Raw genomic sequence first — 16,996 nt, forward strand, 5'->3', positions numbered from 1 at the left:
CCACACTCCACCTGTGGGTCAGGGCCATGCCAGGCACCGCAGAGCTTGGGGGAGGCTGTGGAGGCAGCTGCCAGGCATCCTTGGGCTGCCAGCACCATTCCCACCCCGGTATGCTCAAGCTCCCAGGGCAAGGCAAGAGGGAGAGGAGATAAAATTAACAGGCTAAAAAGATGGAAGACAAAGAACTGGAAAAGTGCCCGGTCCCAATGGCTAGTGGTCCTGCTCCACGAGGGCAGCGGCGGCTGGCAGAGGTCTGGCAGGATTGATGCTGCCTGCCAGCAGTTTGGTGGCTCCTGCTGCAGAAATGCAGCCTCTGGCCTGGGCAGCTGTGCCATGCCTGGGGTGGTGAGCTGCCACCGATCCCCAGTGCTGCAGGATGTGGCCCCACACTGGGATCGGGAGAGTTAATTGTGTAAGTCTCGCTGCGACCAGAGCTAGCAAGTGTTTGGCTTAACTGGGTGACAGGTGCCTCTGTGGGGGTGACACATGAGAGGGGAGCCCTGCGTGCCTGTCCGGCTTTGTGGGAGCTCAGCATCTGCCTCCGGCCTCATCCTGGCGCTCTTGGATGGGGTGCTGCATCTGAGCTGGTGCTGCAGCAGGATGGTCCCCTGTTAGCCGGAGAAGGGTGGCCAGGCAGCTGCTTCTGCTCCTCGAGCATCACAGGCAATGGGGCCCCATTGCAGGCAGGGCAGGGCAGGGGGCCTCCTCTGCCTCCAGCAGCCCAGCAGCATCCAGCTTTGCCATGCCCACGCCGTGACGGGGCATGAAGGCGCCCGAAGATGCCTGGCAGGACCGAGGCAAAACATCCATGTCCCAAGGCTTGTGGGGCTGTAGCTGGGGGTTCCCCTGGGGCCAAGCCCTCCCTGCATGTCCCAGTGGAGAGGAAAAGCCCGGCCCCTGCCTGACTGACAAACGCAGGTGGGATTGCTCCTGTGCAGTCCCTGCTGCGGGTCAGCATCTCTAGCGCTCTGTGGGAGCTGCGGGGCCGCCTGGCACTTCGTTAACCTTGAAACCCTCTCTGGCTCACATGTCACGTCAGCCAGTGACAACAACAAGCTGCTATTCCAGATTAGAGAGAGAGGGACAGAGAAAATCAGAGACAACAGGGTTGGGGGTGGTTAACTTACCTATTACAACCAAAAGTGGGCATGGGGTTATTTTTAACCCAGAGTGGAATGTATTTATTGTTTCAGCCCAGGGGAGGCGAGGACTGCCTCCGAGACACCTCTCGCAGCAACATCAGCGCTTCTGCAAAGCCATGGTGAGTACCGAGAGCCCAAAGCTCCAGCCAAAGAGGCAAAATCCATTAGCTTTTTCACCAGGATAGATTTAACGGGCAGGGAGCGATGGAGGTGACAGGGATCTGAGGGCCGAGCATCCCTCCTGCCCTGGAAAGGGGGTGAGCAAGTCGGGGAGCATCTGGCTGAATCGGCAGCATCCCGTGGGGAACAGGGAGGTGTCTTCCATGCCAGCAGAGCTTTCTAAGTGGAGCAGACCGTTTTGGGGTCCAAATGCCATCTTCCTGTTTCCCATTCCTCCATGCAGCGAGAGGAAAGGCTATTGTGTCCCCCAAAACCCTCCTAAAACCCTCCTGCTCTGCCTCCTCCTGGCAGAGCCCCCCCCCCCCCCAACCCCCGCCCCGATTAGAGGGAAAGGCTGCCGGAGCAGGGCTGGAATGAGGGATGACTGGCAGGGTGGGACGGTGAGTGGCTCAGTCCTCTGCTCCTGTTTAAAAGACACATTGAGCCATTTCTGGTCGTTTCAAGCATCAGTGCAGGAGGAGGCAAATTTTTTTATTAAGCAAACATCTTGATAAGTGCAGTGTCTTTAGCAAGAAGTGCAGCAGGGTAAGGAAGCACCTAATAACTAGAGCCCTTGCATGCAACCACAGCAGTGTGCTCCCAAATCAGGTTTCCACCCAGGGACATCTCACCCCGGTGCCCGTCCTTTTACCTGCTGTACCTTTGGTGGGGAAGCGATTTCCCAATTCACCCTTCCTTGGACCTATTTGGCCAAGTTTATCAGGAATGCAAAGACAGAGCTATAATTTAAGGAGGAATCTTAACACCCCTCAGTATCTCAGAGGGTTGCATGTGCCCAGAGCTGCTGAGCAATGCGTGGGGAACCACCAAGCACCCAGGGAAGAGAACACAGTGGCACAGAACACCAGCCCAGAGCTACCATGAAGGACTCATAACTAAGAATAGGGTAGTTTCATGCTTTTATTCCACAACATAAAAAGCTGGTGAGTTAGTGACACATACTTGAACCTCTGCAGGCACCCAAGAAAGCCAAGAAGAGGATCGAAGGTGCTAATTCCAATGTCTTCTCCATGTTCGAGCAGGCCCAGATCCAGGAATTTAAAGAGGTAGGTGGGTTCGGTAGAAATGACCGAGGGTCCTTGATGTGACATGACCTTCAGCTCCTCCCTCAGCACTTTCAGACTGGTGACAGCTGGTTTGCAACAAGAGGCAGCATGCCCAGTTTTCAGTAATTTTATTTCAAAAGTGAGGATACCAGCTCAGCAACATCATTAAATACGGCATTGCCTCAAAGCTGCCTAGGAGCCTGCAGCCTGCAGAGGAGCCGGCAGCACACAAGAGAGCAGCAGCACATCTCCAGGTAGCTCCCACCTGCTGTGCCAGGATCACTTCATGCTTACTTCAGCTGGCACACAGTCCTGTGTAAATTCCAGCCACTGGGATAACCAGCCCCAGCTGGAGAGGCTGATGGCTCAAGATGTCCTCCCCAGCTGGTCTCATCCCTGGGATGAAGAGGGCTTTGGCCAAGGAGAGGGTCTGTATGGCATTGGTTTGGGCTGCCATAGGAAGTCATCACCCCACATCACCTGAGGGTGCAGGGGCCAGGATTGCTGCTGGATTAGGGTGGTGGCTGTTGCTCCCCCACTGGGTGAGGACCCCCAGAGCCCCATTCTGGGAGGGCTCAAAATGCCCTTGTCCCACCCAAGTCAAAGGGAGGAGGAGGAGGGAATTAAAGCCTTTCAATGGCTGACACTCTCCCTCTTCCTGTTCTCCACGACCTCCTCCTGTGCTTCAGGCGTTCACCATCATGGACCAGAACCGGGATGGCTTCATCGACAAGGCAGATCTGAGAGACACGTTTGCTGCACTTGGTGAGCCCCCTTTTAGGACCTTCCCCAGGAGCTTCAACAACGTTAGACTTACTAAGTGAGAAACCAGTCGTGAGCCCCCGTTTAGCCAAGCCCCGGCAGTTAACTGGATCTCCTGTTTTGCTGGAAACTGCCTGATCCAAACCCAGTTCTGTTAGGGAGTGAGATCCCACGCCGGGTGACTCGGAGCAGCTCCTGCAGCAGCGGGTGGTTTATCCCGTAGGTACCCGAGAGAGCCAGCTCCTGGGTCATACAGCCAAATGCTCCCTGCCTGGCTGTGCCCATCCCACAGCATCCCTGGGTGGACGGGCGTTACAGGGATTGACGGGGTTTGTAGGAAGCTCTGAAGTTGCAACCTTGGCTCTCCCGTCGTGGAGGTCAGCACGAAGCAGCGATGGGGCTGGGGAGTCCCAAAGACACCCCAAGCTCAGGGAAGAGGACGCAGGCATTCAGTCCTGTTCGTTTCTGGCACCGGGGGCCAGGGGGAACCACAGTGCTGGTGGGTTTGACCCAAAACAGCTTCTGAGGAGTGCTGAAGGAGGCTGATCCATGGGGCCGTGCAGGAGGGAAGCGGCACAGCTCAGTCCTTTGCAGCCTTCTTTGCTGTGGTCCTGCAGCCCGAGAAACCAGAGCTGGACATGCCCAGCCCACCCACCCTCAGCCAGCACGTGATTCTCCCATCATCACTTCTGCTACTGCCATTCCTTATCAAAGGTGGCTCCCCAGGGCTGTGCCGCTTCCCTCGGCTGGGGGCAAAATCCTCCAGGGGAAGGCTCCTGTGCTGCGTCTTCTAGCCTCCAGTATGTAGAGCGGAGCCCAGAGGTCTGCATGAATTTGCAGCAGGACGTGGACACACAAGTCACCCAACACTGCTCTCCCCTAGGACGCCTGAATGTGAAAAACGAGGAGATCGATGAGATGATCAAGGAGGCACCCGGCCCCATCAACTTCACTGTGTTCCTCACCATGTTTGGAGAGAAACTGAAAGGTGAGGGGGCACCCGGGAAGCTGGCGGGGTTGGTGGGCACCCACACCATCACTAATATCCCGTCCCACATGGGGAGGCCACCCAGCTCCCAGGATCTCCATCACCATTCCAGGCGAGACCCATCAGAGACTCCTTGCAGGCCTCAGATGGGAGCTGCTCAAGGAAAGGCAGGTGGCACCGACTGCCATGCTGCGGTGTGCGGAGCTTGGGGAGTGGGTCAGAGCAAAGATGCCTCCCACGCCACGGCCAAGAGGTGACACCTAGGGACAACCCGGGGATACCTGTGAAATGATCTCCCTCACCCACCCCTCCCACATCCTTTAGTGCCACCTTCTCCCAGTTGCAACACAGGGACCCCCCCCAGAGACAGAGGCTTTGTTGGGACTATAACCAGCAAGAACCCCTCTCCCCAAGAGCTCCGGTCTTTGTCCTCCAAATCCTGGCCTTGGGCACTCCCCCCGCCTCCCCATCCCAAGGCACCACAGCTAGGACAAACTCAGCGCCATGTACCCTGAGCAGCTGTCCCCAGGCAGGTCCCTGCACCCCAAAGCTCATGCCAACCTGCCATACCAACAGTCCCAAAGGCAGGGCTGGGGCTGCCCATGCAGAGAGCTGGATCTCATCCCATGTCTCCCCAGCCGCTTGCGGGGGATGAGCAGGTCCCCATGCCTCAGTTTCCACAGCCGTTTAAAAAAACCAGCAGGCTGTGCTGCTGCTGTCCCTCCAGAAAAAAGGGGCCGGGAGATCTTGCAGTGCCTCCAAGCCTGCTGACAGCAACGGTGCCACCAAGTGCCACCCTGGCAAGGGCCCTACCTACAGCATGGGTTTGACCCAATGGGCCCATCCAGCTGCACCCTGTATCACTTACACAAGCCAAGGCACGCAGCCCCCCGGCAGATCTGCAGGAGGCTACGAGGCCCCACGAGTCTGTGCCTGGAGCTCTATAAATACACCCGAAAGATTAGATAGCTGCCGGACGCCAGGGCGGTGGTGACACCGACCGCTCTGTGGGCACACCATGACCCTATGTCTGCTCCTCTACATGCCACCACCCACGGTCGAGGTCCCAGCTGCAGGGTCAGCATTCCTGTGGGCCCCCCACTTCCCAGCCTGGCCCTCACCTTCTCCCCAAAGGCTGGGAGAAGCAGGAGGCTGCAGCTGGCTTCCTCCACCGCCACCTGCAACGGCTGTGGCCATGTCACCCGCAGGTGCTGACCCAGAGGAGACAATCCTGAATGCATTCAAGGTGTTCGATCCAGAGGGGAAAGGCCTGAAATCTGCCTAGTGAGTAAGGGGTGCCTCGACAGGGGGCAGGGGGGTGTCCTCACCGAGGCCTCCCTGGTGCTCACCGTGCTCTCATGTTTGCAGCATCAAAGAAATGCTGATGACGCAGGGCGAGAGGTTTTCCCAGGAAGAGGTACGAGCTCCTTCCCACCCTCCGCCAGCCTCCTGTGCCCTCCACCCCGACAGACCCCCAGCCACAAAGCCCTTCTGCGCTGCCTTTTCTACCCGTTTGTTTCCCGGCAGGTCGATCAGATGTTCGCAGCCTTCCCTCCGGACATTTCTGGCAACCTGGACTACAAAAACCTTGTCCACATCATTACGCACGGTGAAGAGAAGGACTAGCCCACGCTCGGCGCTGGGGCTGGCAGGATCACCTCTGTCTGGGGTGCACGGGGGGCAGGGGGTCCCTTTGCCTCTCCCCTTGGGGAACACGTCAATGGCATCCACATTAAACTGCCCTTGGCAAGAGGAAACCCAGCCGCTGGTGTGAGCGGTGCTTGGGCTGGCGTGGTGTGTCTGCGCAGTGCGGCTGTGCCCGGCGGGAGCCCCCGCGCCCTCCCAGACCCCCCTGCCCCAGCCTCCCAGCCCCTGCACATCACCCTCGCGTGCCCTCTCCTCCCCTTGCCTCCTCGGTTCCCAGCGTGGCCCATCTCCACAGCTCAGTGCACGCCAAACAGGCTGTTTCGCCCACCAGCCCAGGACCAGCGCTGAGCTCAGCTTTACTTCAGGCAGCAGAGAGCTGCCGGCTTCTCCCAGCTTAGCAGGCAAAGCCCCGCGAGCCCGCTCTGCATCCCCCCACGTGGCCTCACCAAGCCCCTCGGGCAGGCATGGTGCAGGACCGGGACTGTGGTCACCATGTCCCCGGAGCACCATTCCCGCGATACCCGGCTGCGGGAAGCGCGTGGCGTTGAGCAACGGCAACGGCCCCGCCGCCGGAGAGCAGCTGTTCCCACCCCGGGCCATGGCTGCTGTCAGCAGTGGGCCAAGCCGTGCCGAAATATCAGCCGGCAAGCTTTTGAAGCCCGCAGAAGGTGTTGGGAGATGGAAGGATGTCCAGGGCGCAGAAGCAGAGGGGCAGCTGAGGAGCGGAACTGTTTATTTCATTCCTTCGTGCCGGGCTCTCACTCCTCGAGGCTCTTGCTCCCCTTCTTGGCGGCAGCGGCAGCGTGGCCCAGCTCCTTCTTGCAGCTCTGGAGGACCAGCTGGTGCAGCTGCCCGTGGCCCAGCGGCACCTCCCCTGCCCAAGAAAAGGACACCCGTGTCTGCCGGCACAGGCCTTATAGATGTGGTGGGGTGGGACAGGCCGGTGGGGATTGGCTGGGGAGGAGAGGGGGCAGCGGGGGATTGGCCAGGCGGCCATGAGGGGGTTGTGGATTGGCTGTCTGCCTGGCCGTAGCCCCTCCCTCCCACCTCACTCACAGGCGGCGATGTCGGCGGGGGTGCTGTCCAGGGCGGGGGGCGGCGGGCAGAGCCGGGCCCGATCCATCACCCACGGGAGGCTGGTGGTGCCCAGGAGCGGGTTGGCGAAGGGCTGGGCCGGCTGCGAGCCCTCAGCCCGCGTGTAGCGCAGGACGCTCTCCATCAGCAGGAGCTCGTTGGTCTCCTTCTCCACGAGACCTGGGTGGGAGGGAATGCTGTCCCACAGGGCCCCTCCACCGGGCCCTGCCCAAACGCGGCCCCGGCGGTCTGCTGGGCAGAGGACCCATGGATTCCCCCCAGGCAGTGCCGTCAGGCTCCCCAGGGGCGAGGGGTCAAGGCTGGGTCACACACCCAGAGCCAACACGGGGGCTTGGGGGGTCCACCGGGGTGGTTCTACGTCCCGGTTGGCTCCTGAATTTCCTGGGAATTTGGCATCGCAAATTCCCATTAGGGACACCCGTGCATGACGGGGTGGGGGCAGGAAAGCAGCTCAATCTGAACACGGGGCAAGCAGGGGGTGGACAGACAAGGTCTGGGCCATGTGGCAAGCGAAGGCGGGCAGCCCTGACCCACCTAAAATCCGCGTCAGATTCCCATCCGTGATCTGCCCATCTTCTCCAAGCTGCTCCGTTGTCTTTGTAGCATCGCCACCGATTACTTTCAAAAGGGCCTCCACGCCACATTTGATCTGGCCCAGGACTCTGCTGCTCTCTTTGCATCTCTCTTCGCACCAGTTGGCTTCCCTCGTGGTTTCCGCTAGTTTTTCCTATCAGCAAAGGTTTTGCCAGGTGTCACAACAGCCCCCTGCTCGCGCCCCCCCCCCCTCCCCAGTCCTGGCCAAGTCCAGTCCGGACACTGGAGGCGGCCCAGGAGGGGCTGTGGGATGCTCCCATCCCTGCAGGGGAAAGGCTCTGTGAAGGGGATCCCAAGCTCCCCATGCCACAGCCCAGGCCCCAGGTGCCAGAGAACCAGGGCTGGCAGAAGCCCTGCAGTCACCCTCTCATCGTGCACTGGGAGACAGGGCTGCCAAAGCCAATGCAGGGCCCTTTTCTGCCCATGCCTCTCCAGCTGTTGCCCAGAGCGGTGTTGACGGGACCACACTCGCTAGGACACATGCCGGGACACACAGCCTTCTGCTGCCCTGGCAGAGGGAAATCCCGGCTGCCATACCTCCAGCTCCTGCAGGACATGGAAGTTGCCGGTCTCTGCGTCCTCCTGGTCCATCATAAGGGTCGTAATTTCGTTCTGTGTAAACACAAGCACACGGAGGGCATACTGGCTGAATGCTCACCAGATGTGCCTAAGAGAGGCTGGGGACCATCCCTCCACCCTGGGAGCAGGGACATCCCACTTGACCCCTCTGGGGACCACTGTCCCCAGGGCAGGAGGACAAGTCATGACCCCCCTTCTCACTCCAGCCAGCCCCACTCAAGGCCGAGGCAGCTCTTGGCCCTCCTGCATACTGCTGGGTACACGGTGGCAGCATTGAGACACTTTTAGCTCTGAGAACACAGCCTTCTGTCTGTGGGAGTTCTATTTTGGGCTACCGCTTTGCATTCCCCTAATCCCACCCGTGTGGCAGGCTGTGAGCTGGGCTCCGCTGTCAGCAGCGAGGCTGGACACATGGGAGAGGAAAAAAACCCACGCCAGCCCCAAAGCACCAGCTGAGAAAGGGCAGACACGAAGGGCTTGGAAGAGACCTGGACATCCTTGATCCTCTGCTTCATCTTCTCCATCTCGTTGTTCAGCTCAGTGATGTAGATGAAGGAGGCAAAGTTCTTCCCCTCCTTTTCGATGAAGTTATCCACCAGGCGGTCAAAGTTCCCGTCCTCTGCCAGCTCCAGCAGGCGCCTGTAAGCCACCTCCTGGCTCTCAAAGCTCTCCATTTGGCTCTGCTTGGCCCGCTGGGCTGCCTTCAGGGCTGAGGGAGAGATGGAAAAAGAGCCCTGGCTGTGCGTGTCCCTGCAGGGCTCCCTTTGCAGAGCCTTTCCCTGCAGGTGCCCTGAGGTTTGGCGTGGGGCCTGGGGCCAGAGGGGCAGAGAGTGTCTTTATTTCACCCAAAACTAAGCAGGGAGCTCCCTGTCCTCATGGGAACGGGGCAAACACGGTGGGATCCTTCCCCAAGAGGACAAAAGGCGCCATAGGGGCAGCTCCCTGCCTCCCCACCCCTCCCTCTGCCCCAAGGGCACCCCAAGACACATGATGCTGGGTGCTTTCACTTGCTTATCACTCTTCATCCTTTCCACTTGTAGGCTGAAGGCTGGGTGAAGGAGCCTGCAGGCAGGGGACAGGTCCCGCCTTTGGGGTGCAGAGCTATGGGGAGAGGTCCCGCCTTTGGGGTGCAGAGCCATAAGCTTGCCTATACGCAACCCCCTTGGGCAACTCTGCCAGCTCCTGGCTTGTGCTACCAGTTGCAGGTATTCCCTCTCATCTGGTACCTTTTCTCTTTTTGGCCACTTCCTCCAATTCCGAGCGATCTCTGGACTTGGTCAGCATGAAGTTTTTCAGTTTGTTCTCCTTTTCAAGGGCACGCTTCCGCTCCTGCAGCTCAACATTGCGCTGGACTGTGTCTTCTATGTGTCTTTTGTTCAAGGCTGCAGTCCTTGCCAGAGCCCCCATCCTGAGCACAGAGAGCAGCAGGTTACACCACGGGAAGGTATAAGGATTTGTAGTCCTGCCCATTCCCACGCATCTCTGTGCCTGGCCGAGCAAAACCCCCGTGATGCTGTGCACGCTGGCCGGCTCCCATCCAGATGCAGCTGCGTTAGCCCGAGGCCAGCAGCAGCTAACACAGCTCTGGCTGGGGGTTTGTACTCGGACACAGCACCCAGCTGTGGCAGCCAAGCTCTCTTTGCCTGCAGCTGGCTGGTCTCTGCTCCAGGTCTGCTGCACCCTCCCATGCAGGCTGAGATGGGACTCGGAGGAAAGAGGCTGCTCCATAGGGCCATTCACCACATCCTGAGAAACCACTGGCACAGGCGGAGTAAACCCCCCTGGAGGTACCGGTCTCCCTGCACTGACCAAGCACCAAAGCCTTAGCACCCAGCTCTAGACGACAGCGGGTGCATCCTCTCTCTGAAGTTGCAGTTGGCCTCTCTTTACATCGACACCCGTCGCTGGCATTGCCCACCAGCGCCAAGTTTGCCACAGAGGGTTCACACGGCCACGTACCGCTGCTTGTAGCCTTGTGTGCACTGCTCAGCGGCAGTGTTCATCCTTCTCCTCTGCTGAGCCAGCTTCTTATGGAGCTTCAAGGAGAGCTTGCCCAAAAGAGCTTTCTGGATTTGCAGCTTTTCAATCTCTTCTCGGAGCTCTTTGTTTCTGGACAGGATGGTATGGAAATGGACGGTGACCTGGGGAGAGGCAAGCAAAAGGCTTGAAGCTGGTGCGGGACTTGGGGGCATCAGGTTTCTGCTGAAAGACCTTGACCACGGCTGGGACAAATCTCTTCTCTGAAGTTGCTCCTGTACTATCCCCCTCCCCAAGACAGGGGAGGTAACAGCAGGCTAGGCTGATCATGGCACAGACCAGGAGCTGGTGTTGTCCAAGGCAAGGTGGCTGCAGGCAGCTCAGGTTTATCACTAAACAGGTGCAGACCTTCAGGCTTCTTGGCATGGCCCGAGTGCTGCATTTGGGTCACCAAGCTCGAAGGAGCCTTTGAGATACTCTGGGAGCAAGCAGGCCAGAGGAACGAGCCAGCTCCTCCTTTATGCAGTTTGTCTCAACCAAATGCATCTGCAGCATTACACTTGGTCCTGGCCAAAAAGGGGGTTGCACACAGGCCCCGGTGTGGCCCCACACATGGTCTCCGGAGGTCTGCAAAATGTTTGCTTACGTTGTTTAGATGCAGCTCCAGTGTCTCAATCTGCTTTTGCAGCTGTTTGCTACTGTTTGCTTGCTTCGCCTTCACTGCTGCCCGGTTTTGCCTCGCCATCTTTTTTTCCAGCTCTAGTATCTGCACGTACAGGTTAGAAAAAAGAAAGAAAGAAAAAAAAAAAGTCAGTATAATCTCCACCCCTACGTTCTGGACTCTTGGCAGGACACTTAGCCAAAGAAAATACCCTCTGTTGACCTGAACTACAGCAACCATGTCATTAAGGAGCTCACAGTTACAGCAGCAGCTTTAATCCCAAGGGATCCCACCCTGCACACTCAAGAAACATACGCTGTAACTAGGAATGGGTTTATTTTCGTGTCGCAAAGGAAACGCAGCTGCCTCTGGAGGGAAATTCAGCAGGTGCTGAAGGCGGCACAGCAGCACTCTGTGCCGAGCAGAAGAGGCAAGGAGGCTGGCTTTTTGGTAGGGGTAGAGTGCTGGCCAGACAGGGGTCTGCGCAGTACTCCCTGGGAGTGAGTGGAGGAACACTTTTGTCAGAAGTGGGCAGCTGCCAGAGGAAATAAATCCGTGAGAAGAACAAAGGAGTTGGAGAACAACGAAGCAGGGGGCAGGTGGGAGAGGTATGACTCAGCCAAGAGATCCCTGATTGAAAGCTAACCCTGTTGCGGAAAACTCTACAGCACATCTAGCACCTGCAAACCACCTGAGCATGTTCCCTGGCTTCCGTCATGGGTGGCTTGTCCAGAGCAGAAAGCTGCAGGGACCTGTCACTTCCGTAGCACTGGGTTGCCCTGGGCATGCCGCCCCACCACTGACCAAACCCAACCAGACTGTCCTCAGGAGAAGTGATGGCACATGCCTTAGATGTTGCTGCTCCTCTATTTCCCATGTCTCAGGCAGCACAACTGACTGTTGCAGTTTTGTCTTTTTTTTTTTTTTTTCATGAGGAAAAAAAAATAAAATTCAAGGGACAAGCAGAGGGATGTTGTGTGACCCCAGGCAGGCGCGTGCCGTCAAAGAGCAGCTGCAGAGACCCGTGGGACAACAAGGTGGTTGAGAGTCAGACCTTACGTTTCCAGCCAGTGCTGACTTGAATGGGAGCCTGGCTCTGCCCGCTTGGCATTGTCTTGTGGTTTTTGCCAGGAGGCAGCATTATATTCCAAAGCCTGAACCAAGTGCGTTTTACATAGGGTTGACTCTGTGACTCTGCACTGCTCTACCGTGCTCAGCCAGGGAACGCTCCAGATGCTCTTACCTCCTTGTCCAGCTCAGCTAACAGGGCTTTTCTGTCTTTAATCAGGGAATCACACTGATATTTGGTCTGCAAAAGGCCTTGGAGCCCCGTGCAATTCCTCTCATCCCGCATCCTGTTTCTTGGGGATGGGATCTGGCTCGGCGTTAATAACACCTCTTTGCGTTCTTGAGTCAGCGACGCTATTTCTTTTCTGTAAAAACACAACGACAAATGACCTTTAGCACATCCCACCTGCAATCCGGGAGCAAGTCCTCACCCCTCCTCACTTCAGCACCGGGGTCCCCAGATCTCGGCATGGAGGAACTTTCCAAACACAAAGCTGCACTCACTCCTGAGCCTGCATTTGCTGCCTCACGTTGGCACTGTAAGATTTCCTCTTCTCCGCTGCTCTCTGAAACTCTCTCTGCAGTCTCCTGAACTCGGCTTCAGACACCTTTTTTTTCTCCATCGCGGGCACGTCCAAAACCTTCTGCTCCAGAGAGGGCTCTCCCCACTGCCACAGGGAGGGAGAGCTCGGTCACTTGAGCAAACACGACCAGCAGCGGTAGACAGCAGAGCTGGACACTGGGGAGCGGGTGGATGGCACCACCACCTCCAGCCGTTTGTCACCACCTTCAGCTCTTCGCTGCCACCCAGTATTCATGACGTCACAATATGCCTGACCGCCCAAAACACTGAGTCATCCAAACCAACTCCATGGGAGCTGCCGAGCCACCTCACAGCTTCATGCCCAGCACAGGAGGGCTGCAGAATTGGTCCCCCCACCACCCAACACTGCTGGCCAAAGCAAGCCTGGCTCCCCACCGCCTGCCCGGCTGACCGCACCGCCACGTTTATTTCTGCAGGTGAGGTCCCCGTGGCAGACCTGCACCTGCAGAGAAGTTCAGCTTGGGTTTGTGCTTCACTTTATACCTTTGAGTCCATCATTTCTTCCAGCTAACTCTGCTGGTTGCTCTGCAGACGCCTCGGGAAGGGGATGATGGAGCCTCTGCGGGGACAGACCTGCTTCCCAAGGGGAGAAATGAAACGCTGGTTAAGGGGGTGTTTGTGTCCCCCTGCCCGTCCCTCAGCACCCGCTCGCGTGTTTGGCACATGAGGAAACCATCACAGATGGCTGCGCGATGAATAAAAGGAGCGCATCCGTAGTGATGTCATCGCAAAACACACTCCTCCTGTCGAGCTTATAAGTAGGGGAAGAACAGATGGTTTGAGCTGTTCCACCCTGTCCAGTACCTGGGTTTCCACAGAAATCCCGGCGAGGCCAAGGCCCCCCATGCGCCGGGCAGAGCCCCCAGGGAGCGTAAGTGGGGGGTATCGCCTGGATTCAGCCCCTGTCCCGCCGCAGGCAGGGAAGGCGCTGGGGCTGACCACGCAGCCCTCACCCCCACCGCTGGTCCCCCCCAGCCCTGCTGCAGCCCCCCGGGCTCCCCTCTTGCCCCCAGCGCTGCTCACCCCACCGCAGGGTGCTGCGGTTCCTCTCCAGCCAGGGGATGGGACCACGGTGGCAGTCAGATATTCCCAAAGAGCAGCCCCCTGCCTCCCATGGGAAGTGCAGGAGAGAGGAGAGCCTGGCAGGGAGCCAGCCCTGGTCCCTGCCCCACGCTCTGTGGAACAGGCACTGGCCCCGCTGCCAGGTCCCACCGCAGCATGGATGGGGTCTCCATTGTGACTGTCACCAAGGGGGCGGCCGGGGCACCCCCACCCACCCCATGGGCAGCGCTGGGAGCCCACGCGAAACAGACCCAAGTGGTTTCCGTGTCCCACAGCCAGCCCTGAAGCATGTGCTCCAGCATCTCCCTGGCTGCATGTCCACAGCAAGCAGAAACCCACATTTTACCCGTTCTTGCTTCCCTTTGCGGTGTTTGAATCAGCCCGTAATTTGGGACTTGGAAGCCTTTTGCTCCAACTGCAAAGCAGCACCCAGGGCTTCACCATCCCCAGCAGCACTTTGGGGCCACAGAGCTGCTTTCCCTTCCTTGCCGGCCCCACAGCCGGCTCCCTGGCCTTCCTACCTGTCTTCCTTGTGGAGAGGCTGCAATCACCACATCACTGCCATTGCCCTCAGCATCCAGACACGCTCAAGATGCCTGCCGTCGGGACAGCACCAATGGTTGGCACTGCCGGCCTGGGGAATGTCCCTGGGGACAGAGACTCTTTAGGCAGCCCGGTAGAGGGGACAAACTGAGGATTCCTGCCTGCTTCTCTCCCTTCCGTGCAGGGAAGCACACGGGAGCCACGGGCTGAGTCACAAGAGCTGTGATAATCCCTTCCTCATAAGCTGGAGTGCGTGGCCAGCTCCTTCCCAGGGACTCGGCAAACCCAGAGATCCCTGGAGAGCAGAAGCACGAGACAGCGCTGGAGGCTGCAGCAGGGCTGTGTTTTGTAGACCTGGTGTTGCTTACTCAGCTCTGGGATGAAGGGGAACAGAGGAGGTGCTGAAGGTGAGCAAAGGGCATCTGCGGCCCAGGTTGCAGGGTGCGGCCAGTTCAAGGCGATGAGCAAAAGCCCCAGCCAGCACATCGCTCCTGAGGTTGCGCTTTGCCGTTATCCCGGAGACTCTGATGAGCTAACAAGCCAGCCATCAAGTTCCAGGCTAATTCACAGCCAGACAGGCTCTGAGGATGCATTTAATTGGAAATGATTTTCATGGCAGAAAGCAGAATGTGGCACTAGGTAAAAAAAATCACAACCGAGGGCAGAGCGATGCTGGGAAGGCACTGAAGCCTGAGGCTCCCGTCGGGGCTGGGCGAAGCTCCCAGGGCTTTTCATCCCATTCCTGCATGATCAACAGCTCCGTGGGATAATAACCACCACCTCTCCAGGGATGAGGTTGTCACTCTGTCTCGGTGGCCCTGACTGCCTCATACTGCAGATCCCTCCTCTCTGGTTTGCTTCTCTTCAGCCTCAGCAGAAATAGGGCCAAAGCTCCAGTTCAGAATAAAGGTAGAGATGCAGGGGCGGACATTATTTTTCCAGAAACAATGCCACTGGGTGACTCAAAAGCCTGCTCTCCCTTCGCTTGGACTAGTCCAGCCTCAAAATACAGTCCACGGTGCCTGTCCTTTTTGTGTTTCTTCTCTGATCCACTATAGAGCAAAGTCCACTGGGTTCTTCGGCGTCTGGAGAACCCAGCTCCATGCTGCCACCACTCCCCAGGGTGAGCAGGTTATAACAGCAACCAAAGCAGTGCCTGCTGGCAGTCTGGAAAATGTGCCATTGGCTACTTCTCTGCTTTTGCCCTAAGAAAGATTAGTCCAAAATCCTAGTCCGGTGCTGACCCGTGCAACTGAAGGGATGATGCTGAAGGTAGCCCCTGCAACTTCTAGGTTTTCCTTTGATTTACAAACTCTCAAGCAACTCTTTTCAACACAAAGCACTAACAACACAAGACAATAAGCCCTTCCACAGACCGTCTGAAAGACTGAAATCCGACCCTCTACTCACACCTAAAAAGCCACCAGATGCTACGAATGATGAGCCAAAGTCCTATGGTAGCATTAATGCAAGCAGCTAATCAAAGCTAAACCCACGATATCCTCAAGTCTCCTCCCGACTTTCTGAAAAGCTGCCTCAACAGACCCTTTACACACGCTAGGTCTTACTTCCAGAGCCCCACGACTACTCAGCCAAGCACAGAGCCCTCGTACATGTGCGGAAGCTAAGAGAAAACCCCAGGTTTTTTTTAAACAGTGCCCTACGTAAATACTACTAAATGAAGCACCTCCTTAGAGCTGCAGGGGAGGAGGAGGGCAGGCGGCTGACCCAAACACTGCACCGGGCGCACAGAGGGGACCGGAGGGCACAAACAGCTCGGAAACACAAGGGCTGAGGGAAAAGTTGGGACTGACAGGCAGAGCCGCCCGGGGCGGCGGCGGAGGCGAGCCCCGGCGAGACAAAGCGCCTCGGCGCCCCTCCATTTTGCCCCCCCGACCTCACCGGGCAGGCAGGACGCCGTGCAGCACCCGCGGCGGCGGCTGAGGCGGGACCCCGAGGCGCCCCACCGGCGGGCTCCCGGGCACCGGCTCGGCCGCCCCCCGCCCACCATGGCACCCCGCCCCCCAGACCATGGCCCCCCGCCCCGTGCCATCCCCGACCCTCACCCTCCAGCAGCCGTTGGATGATGCTGTCGATGTTGAACTTGTCTATAACCGCCATCGCCTCTCAGCGGACGGGCGGACCCCTCCCCGAGGCTCCCCCTCCCTCCGCTCGCTGCTTGGCCGGCACGTCTCCCCTTGTTCTGGCTCGCTTCTCCCCTTCCTCCTCTCCTCCCCGCTCTCCTTCTTCCCTCTCGCTCTTCCCCCCCGGCTCCCCCGCTCAACCGCTGCTCTCGGCAGAGACCCAGCACTGAACAAAATGGCCGCCGTCTGCTCAGCGAGCTCGGCCGGCGCACGGATACTGCGAGGGGGAGGCGGCTCACCGGAAACCCTTTACACGCCGGGAGGGAAGCGCGGGGCGGGAAGCGACTCGCAGACGTGCCGCTCTCGCGGAATCCTTCCGCTCACGGGAGGTGAAATAGTGCGGCACTGCCGCCACACGGTATCGGGGCGGTCACAGGGTTCGGCCCGGCCTGGCGAAGCGCGACCGTGAGCAGGGCCAGAAGGGCGTTTGGCGTCTGCTGACGGCGGGGGGCGGCGGCTGGGGTCGGCCTTCTGTCAGTACAGCCTCCTCCGGGCACCCTCACGGAGGCTGAGCTGTGAGGCGATGGCAGCTTGGCAGGAGGCAGCGGGCGTGAGGGGTGCGCTCCCTCTCTGGGCATCCACCGCTTCCCCAGCCCTAGAATAGGGCCAACAGCACCAAAATCACACCCGTGGCCGCTATCTGCCTCCCGGGCGCTGCGGCCTGAGGAGCCATGGCCTGCGGGGTGAGTGGTGGGACCTGGGAAGGCAGTGGCGGCCCCTTCCTGCTCCCTGCGAGCCCTTGGCCTGGTTGACCTGTGGCCCGGCTCGCAGGATGCCCGGTGCTGGGTGCCCGTGGCCAGCTCGCAGGGTGAGCCCGGTGGCCGGCTCGGAAGGTGAGCCCGGTGGCCGGCTCGGAAGGTGAGCCCGTGGCCAGCTCGCAGGGTGAGCCCGTGGCCAGCTCGCC

The 16,996-nt window shown here is 58.8% G+C and overlaps 2 protein-coding genes across 6 annotated transcripts; one reads left to right on the top strand and one right to left on the bottom strand.

Moving 5' to 3' along the window:
- Window positions 1–1,148: 1,148 nt before the first annotated feature.
- LOC121094903 (myosin regulatory light chain 2A, cardiac muscle isoform-like) lies at window positions 1,149–5,965 on the top strand. Its single transcript, XM_040609059.1, is given in 8 exon segments — window positions 1,149–1,194; window positions 1,197–1,261; window positions 2,279–2,368; window positions 3,058–3,133; window positions 4,014–4,118; window positions 5,327–5,402; window positions 5,487–5,535; window positions 5,646–5,965. Coding segments are annotated over 8 exon segments (606 nt in total). The 3' UTR covers window positions 5,745–5,965.
- A 516-nt stretch (window positions 5,966–6,481) lies between these two features.
- LOC121094912 (coiled-coil domain-containing protein 63-like) lies at window positions 6,482–16,334 on the bottom strand. Of its 5 annotated transcripts, none has more exons than XM_040609068.1 (12): window positions 16,015–16,332; window positions 12,827–12,916; window positions 12,244–12,407; window positions 11,915–12,104; window positions 10,657–10,776; window positions 9,993–10,174; window positions 9,260–9,441; window positions 8,522–8,742; window positions 7,992–8,066; window positions 7,395–7,587; window positions 6,822–7,019; window positions 6,482–6,639 (listed from the first exon to the last, which is right to left on the bottom strand). In XM_040609068.1, exons 2-12 carry the CDS (start codon window positions 12,839–12,841, stop codon window positions 6,524–6,526), a joined length of 1,656 nt encoding a protein of 551 aa, XP_040465002.1. In that variant the 5' UTR covers window positions 12,842–12,916; window positions 16,015–16,332; the 3' UTR covers window positions 6,482–6,523. The 5 variants fall into 5 exon arrangements, with proteins under 5 accessions (XP_040465002.1, XP_040465011.1, XP_040465020.1 ...); XM_040609077.1 differs by lacking the exon at window positions 16,015–16,332 and adding an exon at window positions 13,927–15,931; XM_040609086.1 differs by lacking the exon at window positions 16,015–16,332 and adding an exon at window positions 13,752–13,915.
- Between the last annotated feature and the right edge of the window lie 662 nt (window positions 16,335–16,996).

Source organism: Falco naumanni, chromosome 1, assembly GCF_017639655.2.
Source record: "Falco naumanni isolate bFalNau1 chromosome 1, bFalNau1.pat, whole genome shotgun sequence".
Classification (NCBI taxonomy): Eukaryota; Metazoa; Chordata; class Aves; order Falconiformes; family Falconidae; genus Falco; species Falco naumanni.

Bases quoted from the DNA above. Each gene is read 5' to 3' on its own strand.
- LOC121094912 (XM_040609068.1), bottom strand. The intron at 12,105-12,243 runs GTGAGTGCAGCT...GTGTTTTTACAG, and splicing joins CAGCAAATGCAGGCTCAGGA to AAAAGAAATAGCGTCGCTGA. The intron at 8,067-8,521 runs GTCTCTTCCAAG...GTGTTTACACAG, and splicing joins AGAGGATCAAGGATGTCCAG to AACGAAATTACGACCCTTAT.